This window comes from Mya arenaria, chromosome 3 (genome assembly GCF_026914265.1).
Source record: "Mya arenaria isolate MELC-2E11 chromosome 3, ASM2691426v1".
Lineage (NCBI taxonomy): Eukaryota > Metazoa > Mollusca > Bivalvia > Myida > Myidae > Mya > Mya arenaria.
Window position 1 is genome coordinate 14,385,079 of NC_069124.1, and position 13,027 is coordinate 14,398,105.

Genomic DNA, 13,027 nt, shown 5'->3' on the forward strand with positions numbered 1-13,027 from the left:
CGACATATTACATACTTTTACACGAACTTATTTTGTCAATCAAACATTAATTATTTCATGTATGTTTGACAAACTGATTTCATTGAAATCATATACTTTCCAGTATGGTATTCAACTCCACATTGACTCAGTTATAGCAATTTAGTTGATTATACAAAATCGTTTTTAGCAATAAGCTTTTCCAAATAGTTTGTGTTTTGGAAACGATGTATATGGATAAGTGACTGTATTTCAAATAAAAGAAAAATAAACGCACGCGAAATAATGTTGCCGAGTTGAATTTATATATTGTGTGCGTCGTATTACTAGCAAGTATCAAGACCTCTTCGTGTTTCAATCCAAACTATTAAATATCATTACTTGTGCGTATACATCTGGTCTTAGCGTCGGTGAGGATGGAAATGTATGCGGAAAAAACGTTTACAATTTACGCGTAAATACTTTACAATATACGCGTAAATACTTTACATTATACGCGGAAAAATAATGACTCCAGAGTTGTATTATCGTTTAGCAATGGAAGGATGATTCAAAATGGGTATCAACGTTTATCGATGCAAGGGTGATTCAAAAGTGGTATTAACGTTGAGCAATGCAAGAGTGAAAAGTGGTATTAACGTTGAGCAATGCAAGAGTGAAAAGTGGTATTAACGTTGAGCAATGCAAGAGTGAAAAGCGGTATTAACGTTTAGCAATGCAAGGGTGATTCAAAAGCGGTATTTACGTTTAACGATGCAAACGATGTAAGCAATACATCGTTACTTGATACGCGGGGCAACATATTTTATCATATACCACTTCAATATATCACGGTACCGGTTCGAGCCCCGGTCTGCCTGCACATTTTACTCACCCTGTGATATTGAGAGAAACGGCTAACGGTTTATGTATGATTATATCATCGAAACATATAAATCAAACGCATGTATACTTATACTTTAACAGTTAAAGTTGAATGGTCTTGTTTTCTATTTTTGGTTAACAATTAACTACCTATAGTAAAACATCTTGTTATTTATGTAAGGTCAAACTTCTAGACCTATCATGTTTACGGGTGCTCTCAACCCAATCCGACCTAACCGAAATAAAAAATCGAGCTGCTGATCCTGAAGGAACGTTGTTTATATAACAAACGGGAGATGCGAAATAGCCCATCGAGTTGATGTTGAATAGTTGTTTCAGCAATCTAGATGCGGGTTTAAAAAAGTTAAATATACAAGTGTGGCATTTGGATGCCTGAGCTGGTATTCAGTATAGGTCTAAATTGGAACTAAGAATGATGTAGCTAATCGGATTGCTCAAAATAAATAATTGACCTATACAGTAAATGAAGTCAATGATACACGACCATAAGATTGACTTAAGTCGCATATTGTAACGACCTGCAAAGTCAAGGCAAACCTTTAGCCAGGGAGATGAGGAAACATAACGAACACTGGGTTAAACGATTAAAGGTTTATATATGCTTGAATATTGGAATCATGTACATCAAAAAAATGTATAGTTTATCAAATAAAAAGTTAAGCTGCATGGGATACAACTTGTTCTATATTAGGTTAACAATTTTCTATCCATCGTTAAAACAACTTGTTAGTTATGTAAGGTCAAACTACTAGCCCTATCTAATTTACGTAATGTCAACCGGTGAGATTTACGGGAGCTCTTTAACCCAACCGACGTCAACAGTCAAGTACCTGATCCTGAAGGGAACGCTTTTTACATAGTAAACGGGAGATGCCCACGTGATCCAAACTGACTTATGACGGCCGGACCAGAGAAATGTCCGACCAATCACCAAAGGACAGGTGAAACGCTAATCAATCACCAGAGGAGCACCCTGGCATAACAGAATGACCGGCGGTAACCCCAGTGCCCACTGGGTGGTCAGCAGTTTGTTTACAACATTAAAAATACAATTTAAATACATAAAATCGAGCAATAACAAGGTGGCTAAAATGTAAATGATAATTATAGGACAACTTTGCATAAATAATGGTTATCTAATTAAGAAGATGATGAAAGAGTTCTATTTAACAATTAAAATACATTCAACACGTATATATATATATAAAATATATTTATCTTCTATTTTTCTTGAATAGATAATTGCACAATGACTTTTAAGGATGCGGCTAATAAAAAATGAGATCACGTCCTAAGGCGAACGACATAGCAATCGACAATAAAAAGGTAATCGGCGCATATATTTTACCTCCTTTTTTTTGGCACTAAAATACACACAACATAGGGATTTCACATAATCAAATCGAAAAAAACAAATCTGAATAATAAACAATCTAATTTTGTGTAAAATATATATTTAGTTTCAATAAAAATTATCGCATATACTCTGTCCGTAACTTGACGGGGTGTACCTGTCCACTTTTAAGCAGCGTACGGTTTACCTAAGGTTTGTTTTTATTTTTATTGAAACGAAACAAGTAACCGTCACTACAGCATGTGAGCCCCAAAGAAGTTCATCTGTGGCTGGGCCAGGACGTCATCTTTTGTATATACTTTGACGTAGAGCCTGTCCCCATCCTCAAGCTGCAGGGAACTAGCAAGGTAGCTTGACCCCACAACCCGTGGATCCTCGCTGTCACACTCTGTCTCCCGGCTCCGCATTACGATGGTTCCATCGCCTGAAATAGGTCTATCTTATAATGACGAAACGTAGAGCAATCGTGTTACCTTATGATCAAACAAAAAGCTGCAATATGAAACGTATCTTTACGTGGGAATGAAGAGTAAAAGATGAATGTCAAATAACACGATCCTGCGGTTCTTATGCATTCCCTTCTCGCGAAGCATTCCCAGCAACCAGGTCGGGTATTATGTATTCATTTGTGAGAACACATTCTTCACTCGAGGTTATTCGAGATCACTCTCTTGGTTAAGACATAGTTCGAACTATATTATTTTTTAAGATTGCAGTAAATCATTTAACTATAACTCTGATAAAAAAGGTCACATTTATGTACAAGTGATTACTCGAAAGCCAGTCATCTACGAGGACTTATCTAGGTGTCACTCGACAACTCTTTATTTCCAAGTAAATGCAGAGACACGTCCATTTCTACACCTCACTAAGCACTTATTACTAATAAGTGCTTAGTGAGTGTAGAAAGTTATAAGTTCTTAAGTAGAAAATGGAGGCAAACACTTGAAGACTAAGAAACAATTGGAACCTGTGGAAGTCCCTGCTTTCTTCATGTAAATCATGTGCGAGAAGACCACAGGCTGAAGACTGTCGTTGTTCTGTTTGTGGTCAAAATGAACCTGAAATAGAATAGAGGTTCAGCCAGAAACGAAGGTTGATCTAAAACTAAAACGCATCTAAACCATGTTTAATAAAATAATCAAGTAATGGAACATGAAATATACCACGGAAAATCAAGTAAAATGTACATATCGATTTTCTAACCCATACCTGACTGTACACGTGGTATAAGCCAGCCTGCTTTATCGCAATTTGCGCGTCATCTTCCAAATACTGTATCTTCTTAGGATCGGGAACAAGGGCAAGTAGATGGTTCTGGTCCCAGTGCATGCGGTGATGCTCAGAATCTAGAGTGGTGTTCAATATTATTTTGTTCAAATATATGTCAAAGATAACATTGATCTGAAACGTTACGGTCAGTATTTGTAAACGAACCTCTTAAAACGTTAATGACCTTTTCCCCCACATGATTGTGAAGGACATTATTTTTCGCAAATATGTAGCCGAAGGTAAATTTACCGTGCGAAACTGATGTTGATTCGGATGTTAATTGTCAGTTGTTCAGACGTGTTTTTATTAAGAAATTGTTTTTTTTTTTTTTTTCATATTTGAATAATATAAAAACTAATACGCTAATACAGGATACGATTGGCCAGTTGACGAAGTTGTTCTCAATTTGGTTCGACAGCGCGCATTCTAGCTGTATTTGGCACTAAACAAATACAGAATCCGTATACACTTGTGCAAGGATCAGATTAACAGTCTCCAATATATTACAGCTATGTTTCCCTCGTACTTACGTATCTGTGGTTCGCTGAAGCCCATGACTTTAATGGAAGGTCTCGCTTGGAATTCATCACGTGTTGGGTCCTTGCAGTATTGAAACGTTTTATTGCCTGTAAGGATATTTTATACATTTATTATATGTGTTCATTATAAGGACACACGTAGAAAACATAATTATGCAAATTAAAAAAAAATCTTTTAAAAGCTGCTTTATCTGCATGTCATTATTAAGAAGCAGTGGAAATGTCAATATATGCGATATCACACTCCAACAAGCACCTTGAACACGAAATGCGGATACTTATATTTTACATTCTTACTTCAACTCGAGTATCGAATTATTCTATAATTGGAATCTAATGTACATGCATATTTATACATATATATGAATTATTATATAAAACAATCATATTTTATCTGGAAATTGGCTTACTGTTCGTAAGGCGTGTTTTCATCCATCGTTCTGTGTACTGTAAAATAATACGAATGTAGGACTTTTTTGCAATATGATAGTTTGATCAAACAAATATCTTACTGACTAACTCCATACTATTATATACAAATAAAATAATTTAAAGCATTCTTAGACACCTCTACAATTATTTTGCCAAGATAAACTGTTAGAATGGCATTTGAAATATTCTACTTCAGACCAGGTGCAGGAAGAACATTATGTTAACAGAATATGCGAAAAGTTCAAATAATGCTTACAAATACTTTTATGTAGTCTATCTATGTTGTCTAGGGTGTCTCGTTGGGAATGTAATTGGGCTCTACACATTGTGTCTCAATTTAAGCAAGATCATAGCCGAGCTCGTCCCTGTAGTTTTTATCGTAGAAATATTGGCATAATACTTACATATTCCACCAGATAGTTGAGATGTTTGGGGTCGTCAAGGCAACACGTATCGTTCTCTTGTACAATGTGTTCCCATGCCTTAACATCGTCTGGGTGCCCTTTGATATCCTGAAATAGAACAACATGCATTGTGTAAGTTGACATTAGAACTAACTATGGTTATAAAACAAGCCCACAGTAGATCATGATTATTTCCAACCAATTTTGTTTTTCTTTCTTGTTTTAACAGCAATGTAATAAGAATTACAGCAAAAGAACACTTTCTATGACTATGTTCAATAGCAATGACAGTGTTCGAAAGAAATGTAACAGAAACGACAGCAACATGCCTAGCAACACAGCCCTTTCTGTGGCTATGTTCATTAGCAATGTTATACGAACTACAGTAACACGCCTAGCAACACATCACTTTCTGTGACAGTGTTTATAGCAATGTTATAGGAACTACAGTAACATTCCTAACAACACATTACATTCTGTGACTAACATTCCTAACAACACACCACATTCTGTGAATAACATTCCTAACTACACAGCACATTCTGTGACTAACATTTCTAACAACACACCACATTCTGTGACTAACATTCCTAACTACACAGCACATTCTGTGACTAACATTCCTAATAACACACCACATTCTGTGACTAACATTCCTAACATTACAGCACAGTCTGTGACTTACATTCCTAACAACACAGCACATTCTGTGACTAACATTCCTAACAACACAGCATATTCTGTGACTAACATTCCTAACAACACACCACATTCTGTGACTAACATTCCTTACAACACAGCATATTCTGTGACTAACATTCCTAACTACACAGCACATTCTTTGACTATGTTCATTAGCAATGTTTTATGATACTACAGTAACACGCCTAGCAACACACCAATTTCTGTGACAGTGTTTATAGCAAATTGATCCTTCAAAGGTAAGAGCTGTCCAGGAAATGCCGTCTCCTAAGTCAAAGTCTGAGCTAGAGACTATATTAGGAATGGTGAATTATCTGCAACGATTTGCACTCAATCTTGCAGAAATGACTAGTCTGTTACGACAGTTGCTGAAGAAAGACAGTATTTTCCGTGGGACCAGGAACATGAAATTGCCTTGAACAAAATAAAAAGGGTTATAACTCAAAACCCAGGACAGGTACTCTCGTACTTTGATCCAAATATTGAAGTTGTGCTACAAGTTGACGCATCACAAAATGGACTTGGTTGTGTTTTGCTTTAAAACGACAAACCAGTTTTCTTTGCTTCGAAAGCATTGACGTCTGCAGAAAGAAACTATGCCCAGATTACAAAAGAGCTCTATGCTGTATTGTATGGCATGACCAAGTTTTATCAAATGACATATGGACGACATGTTGTAGTCCAAAGTGATCACAAGCCACTTGTGAGTATAACACGCAAAAGTTTGCATGTTGCTCCGCCAAGATTGCAAAAGATGATTTTGCAATTACAGAAATACGATTATGAAATTGTTCATGTACCTGGAAAGGACATTCCAGTAGCTGACACACTAAGTCGCAACTATTTGCAAGATGAACAGATTGATGTATGCAAAGACATAGATGTTCATGTACATTCTGTCATGGAAAACATTGCTATGAGTGATCAGAAAAACACCCTGATCAAAAGCAAAATTGGGACTGATCAAGAGATGCAGACTCTGAAACACACAATATTAACAGGTTGGCCTGACAGAACTGTCCAAATAGTATTTTACAATATTGGAATTTCAGAGACGAACTAACAGTCATTGACAATTTTTTGTTAAAAGGAAACATTAAAAGCAAAATGTCAAAATCAAAAATCAAATCAAAGACATGGTTTGATAAATCTGCCGAGCCACTCACAAGATTGTCACAAGGAGAAACAATTAGAATCAAACAAGGTAAACGCTGGAAACAGGCAATTGTTAGGAAACAAGTGCATGGCAGATCATATATTGTTGAAACTAATGATGGTGGTGTCTATAGACGAAACAGAAATCATTTGTTGAATACAAATAAAAAACCATTTCAAATCATAAATACACATCCATGCAATGGCAACGACATTCGTCTAACTGATCAATCACAACATGACAGTGGCAGAAACATACAAAGTCAATCAGAGCGAAACTTTTCTCATGATAACTCTCAGTTGCAACAGCAACAACCATCAGCACCAACTGATGTTGCTGGCAATACTGATCAAAATTCTAACATGTACGTCACTAGATCAGGAAGACAGGTCAAAATACCTCTAAGGTTGGATCTTTGAACTGATTTATGATGTGTTTTGTGTTATGTTGTATATATATATATTTGTGATACTTCAATATATTTCAAATGTAAAACTTTTCTTCAATATTCTGTGCTGTGAAGGAAATTCATAATCGCCTATATTCTGTAACCGTGTGAAAGTGATATTTGTGGACAATATTTCTACAATTTTAATTGGATATATCAACAGCTATCTGCGGTATGAAAACAATACACTTTCAGATGACATTTTGGAGAGGATTCAAGTGTCCTTATCTGAACTGTTAACATTTAGTTAGAAGAAATTCTCATTAATTTCTAGATACACTCTGCTGGAACAATTAATCTGTCAAGAAGATTTTCTGCTCAGCTGAAAATAATGATAACGCTAGGGTGTTGACCAAATTACTTTAGATTTAATGTGTTCTTCATAAATTTACTAATTCTTTTTAAAAGAAGAGAGATGTTGCATTCTTAATCTTAATGTATCTAAGGGACACAATTCTTAATATACTACAGCATATTTCTCTATTGTAGTTATTCATACTGAATACTATGTTTCATATATAGCTATGCCTGTAGTATTGTATTTCACATGATGCATGGGTATGAATGAATAAAAATGTAACTCCATTTGAGATCTTATGAATCTAACCCATTCCACATGTTGTTGTAAGAACTAAAACAACAACGCAACATGAACAACATTTATATTCATACCAACATTGTTTATTTTACTTTGTTTGATAGCACAGAGAAGCCAAAACCCATCTGTAAGACGCCGGAGACAAAACATATACGTGACATGACTATTCATGACACTCTTAACGCTTATGTACATAACGAGCTAGATACTAGTATTGATTCAAGATTTCAATAAACCTTTTATTTACGGTTTTGGTTCCGTGCCAAACTTCAACTGAGCAGTATTGAATAACTTATATATAGATCCATGACAAAATACAAGTGCGTTGTTATCTAACTTCGCGTGTTTTTGTTTTGTTTTACGTGCCAGCAATAAGTGTTATCATGAAATTAAGATAAAACAAAATCAACGTATTGAGTACGAAGATAAATGATTATAATACAGTATTCAGCGGAACTTAGTGTCAAAAGAACAGTACTTTTAATTATATCAAAAAAAAAAATAAAAAAAAAATAAAAAAAATAAGCACAATGAATAATGCTATTGATAAGCGCACACCTCATTGATATCGGTAATACACATTTTATACGTACATGTATATGAAATCAATTCCATTCACGACAATGAGCGGGAACATCCTAAATCTCTCACCTGACATCGGACACAGAGTCGGGAGGTTGGTTGAGGTGGTGCCTTCTCGCTGGCCAGGTAGAACACCGCTAGACCGTTCAGTACCACCAGTAGAATATTCAAGAACCCGAAAAGACAGATAGCAGACTTGTAGATCTGGTTTTCCTTGTCCTTCTTCCTGATACTCTTTCCACTCTCTGTTGACATAGACCTATGTGGTGCCTTTCCTCCCAATAGTGAACTGTTTTTCGAAGCAATTCCGTTTTCGTCATGTCTATGGTCAGGTTTCATGAGAGGTGTCAAATTTTTCTCTGTAAGATCCATTTCTACGGCCTTATTCAATATAACTTTAAAACAACGACAGCAAATAATCTTATAACTGATACTAATTAATGCGAAACCACGTTCGGCTATCTTTTCCTTTGTTTCGTTATCTGAAAAAGGGAAATAACCTATGCTAAGGCTATATAATATAATGTACGTCCTCCTTAATTGAACGATTTAATCAACACTTATAAAAAGCATTATATATGCAGCCTCGCACATTTATATAGCTTTTAAATTCACAAATCATATAGTATGTAAGATAACAACTAAAAATAAAACGATATAGAAATAATTTAAATTTAAGTAGCTCAAATATGCACCGGTATCGTGTATTACACTTATTTTGAGGTATAACAATGCAGTAGTTCATTATAGACACAAGTCGGTCATTAAGAATTTGAATTTATATGGGTTTTTTTACTTTAATCTGCGTTGTTTTCTAGTTAATACTTGTTCTGCTGAAGCATACACAATTAAGTTAGTTTTGTAATTATTGTAAAGTAATTGGACAAGCGTGAGGTTGTGGCTTTATAAACTAGTACAGGGGCGGCTCCATGTTTGACGTTAGAGGGGTCGTAACAAAGTGGCGCAAGCTTTTGACTGACGTCCCTCCATCAGAACTGAATTTTTGTTGAAAGTGAGGGCAGGGGGATTTGATGTTTTCAAGGTTGGGTAGTTCTAGGTACTGTCAAGCCTGTTTTTAGCCTTTTTGATATTTGCCTTACCAAAATGTATTGCGAATATTAACAAGATGTAAAGATTATAATCGCGAACATTGAGTGGTTAACACGAAACAATTTGCGCTATCAGGTTATCTTACGGCAGTATTATGCCATCATAGTTTCAAAATGAACAGATACTTTATCAAAATAAATACATGTCTGTGTTTATTATTAGATCTTTGCCAAGACCGCGACCTAAATATTGTTGGTTAAAAATATAATCTGGGTCATCGGATTCAGACATGTTTATTCCCCTTAAATATTAACCCGGAGAACTCGTTAAAATCCGGAAAAAACAGGGATCGTATTGAATATACAATTAAAAGTATAGCTGACGCATCCTTTTGAATTGTTAATGTTTATATTCCAAAACGTTAAGCCATGGTCAGACCTTTCCTTTACATCAGAAGCGTATTTTTTCAAGATGGCTACCATTAATTCATTTTCTGTGGCGGTCATTTGGCTGCCGCTCAATTGGTTGGCACTGCCAGCATTTTGGTTGGCACCGCCAACTGTTTGTGTGGCATTGCAATATTTTTTCATTACAGTAGCGTTCCGCCAACCTTTGCTTTGCGAGTATAAAAGCCCCACGTATTTTCGTTGGCAGGCAGTCTGGGTCAAGCAATTGTTTGAGGAAGAATTATGCTATGTTTTATAGAGTTATAAAACCGATATAAGAACGATAGTTACATTAAAGTACGGCTTTATATAATTATTACTTAAGTAAGCATATAACTTTTCAAAAAAGTGAACTTGTATTAAAGGTAACAAGGGCAGAAAACAAAATTGAGCAAACAGGGTGACTTGTGTGTGTTATTTCGATTAGATTGCCATACCAGAACAACATTAATCAAAGCAATGAAAGTGCTGCGAGACAGTACAGCTTAGATACGGTAGCAGTTATGTATTAAACAACTGGTAGAATAAATGAAAGAAATGTGCTAGAAAGATAAAGAAATGCACCATACCTGTACAAACAAAATACTTTATTTTATTCTGTAGGAAAAAGGGATACGTTAGAACCAAGTTCATTATTACAATATAGGTATTTTGCCTGTCAGTTGAAAAACCAAACAGTTTTGGGACAACAATAATCACGCAAAGGGTATCATAAGAACTCAATGTGTGTCTTTGATAAGAATAAAACAATAAAAACATGAAATACAGAAATGTAGATAGGAATTATCTTTATGTTAATCACATTTAACTATTTTTTGCTTATCAAAATTCAATTTAGTCATGATGTACTCGTATATTGGCTTATTTAAATAAGCTACTTAAGCCTGCTATGCTTAATAAATTTTGAGAAATTTGGGCCAGTTATATTTATAAATTGCAAATAGTGACATCCTATTTTTAAGGATTGATAAATAATTGTATAATTGTATGAAGTACTATTAACTGGTGCAGTAAAGAATGTATAAGAATGTATAACATTGTGCACCTGAGTCTGAAATTGAGCCCAATTAACAGCTGCAACAAAGGCTTCAACATTTCTTGATATAAGTTATAATTAAACAATACTTGAATAAAAGTAAAGATGAGCTTAATATGTGACAGATTTAGTTGGGTAAAACTAGCTCTGTAAGAAAAAAAAATAGCATCCTGGAATGGATAGAAGCGCTTGTCTCTTCAACAACAACAACAACAACAACACTAACGTTTACTTTCGTAAAGATTATTGATTTTAACAGCTGTAACCCCAGAATAAACACAATTTCAATTAATATCTTACTAAGTCTGTGAGAGAATTAGCATTTACACCGTTATACTATTGCTATACCAACCATCGGAATTTGCAAGCTTGACTTTGTACATATATACTTGCAGCAATTTACAAACTGCGACCATATTTCATAGTCTTACTGCAGTAGAAATATTGGCCTGCTAGCTACATATATTTTACCAAAACCAAATATTTAATAAGGAGCTACCTTATAATAATGATACTTACTTTACGTTCAGATATAGACTTAAAGTATTATGAATCTGCTCTCTCAAACTTCCTAAATGTCTGCCACCGTTAAAATTAATTTTCTACAAAAGAATATTTTAAAAACTTAAATTGAATGACAGATTGAAAGTGATATAATTGATAAGTCATAATTTACACAAGTTATGTTCATAATTATCGTAAAAGAATCATAAATAACAAACCTTTTTCGGGTCATCTCCGGCGAGTTTCGGGATAGATATTATACCGAGGTCAATTTTGATACTGATCGAGGTGCTAGAAAACAATTACAGAAACTGTGTTTCAAACCGGGAACGCATATTTTACATCCAATTTAAACATTAAAAACAACGTATTAATTAAAGAACTTTCAACTCTGAATACTAGAAACGACCTCAACTTACATTTTTCGACAAATTGTTATCAGATATCTTGATTCACGTAGAAAATATAATTCTGCCCTATTTGGCGGTGTCAATTTTGGAAACTGGATCGCGCTTGCTGCTGTACTCAGCTTTGAAAGCGTGCACCAACGGGACCTAATTGATGACCGCCTGTCGTCAAGTAGCATACATATACTTATCAACGGTACTGCCAGTACCGTCCAAATACAACAGAGTATTTACGAAACTTACAAGCTGTTTTCAATACGGGGTTGGAATTGGTACAGACTACATAATTGTCTACTTAAGATCGGAGTTGAGTCGGTCATCTGAGAGCCAAACTGAACCTGTAAGCAGAGCTCAAATGAAGTGAAAACTGAATATTTCGTCACAGCTGGTGTCCATATATATATTTGTGTCAAGTATATTGTACCAGCGCGAAACTATGATAAGCCCCCTACATTTGAATTTTAGAAGTGTATTTGATTATTCAATACGAATCCAGTGATACGCGTTTACGCATAACATTGCAAGCCGCGAAAGCGACTAAGAGGTTACTTTCCGCAGAACAAGAAGTCATACAAGGATGGGAGTTTGAGAGCAATCCAGAAGCCCCATTTGGGGAGCTGTTGCAAATAACTCCAATTACCGACGGGGTGAGTTAGTACACCAGGAACATATAAGAGTCCGCCACATGGACGACAACTATGGCGTTGAGAGGCCCGGCCGGCTGATGGCGTATAAAAGACAGGCAAGGGGACATACAGCGAGAAACTGGCGACAGAACCAGTCTAACTTTTACATGAAACCATCTACGGGAAATGGAAACTGTAACACCTGGTTGACAAAGTTTGAGACGTTGGTTGACTGACATGACTCGGAATTTGAAGAGCGCCTAGACGATTTGCTGCCGATGATTGAGGGGCAGCAATTGAGTTTGTGTTTTCACAGATATCATCGGATGGTCTGAGTGATTACGAGACCCTTGTCGGGGAATATACAGTCGTTTGCTGTTAAATGTAGAAGACGGTAAAAAAAAAAAACATGACGAGACAGCTGAAGACTTCGCGACCGAATTAAAGCGTCTGTATTGCAAAACCAACCGGCAGAGGGACATGGGTTATTACTAGACGGTTCTTTGACAGTCTGAAGGATCAGGAACTAAGGTTTGAAGTTGAGTTTAATAAGTGCCACGTAACACAGACGGAGGCGGAGAGACCGTGAGAGGGGCCGATGCAGCCA

The 13,027-nt window shown here is 35.7% G+C and overlaps 1 protein-coding gene across 1 annotated transcript; it reads right to left on the reverse strand.

The window, feature by feature from the left end:
* Positions 1-1,428: 1,428 nt before the first annotated feature.
* LOC128227408 (uncharacterized) lies at positions 1,429-8,803 on the reverse strand. Its single transcript, XM_052937910.1, has 7 exons — positions 8,421-8,803; positions 4,866-4,973; positions 4,440-4,476; positions 4,021-4,116; positions 3,431-3,567; positions 3,189-3,279; positions 1,429-2,642 (listed from the first exon to the last, which is right to left on the reverse strand). Exons 1-7 carry the CDS (start codon positions 8,721-8,723, stop codon positions 2,452-2,454), a joined length of 963 nt encoding a protein of 320 aa, XP_052793870.1. The 5' UTR covers positions 8,724-8,803; the 3' UTR covers positions 1,429-2,451.
* Positions 8,804-13,027: the final 4,224 nt, after the last annotated feature.

What these genes read in the sequence shown, in the direction of transcription:
- LOC128227408 (XM_052937910.1), bottom strand. Translation starts at nt 8,723, where the DNA reads ATGGATCTTACAGAGAAAAATTTGACACCTCTCATGAAACCTGACCAT. An exon ending in TCAACTATCTGGTGGAATAT is followed by an intron (nt 4,477 to 4,865) that starts GTAAGTATTATG and finishes ATTATTTTACAG; the next exon opens with TACACAGAACGATGGATGAA. An exon ending in TATACCACGTGTACAGTCAG is followed by an intron (nt 3,280 to 3,430) that starts GTATGGGTTAGA and finishes ATTCTATTTCAG; the next exon opens with GTTCATTTTGACCACAAACA.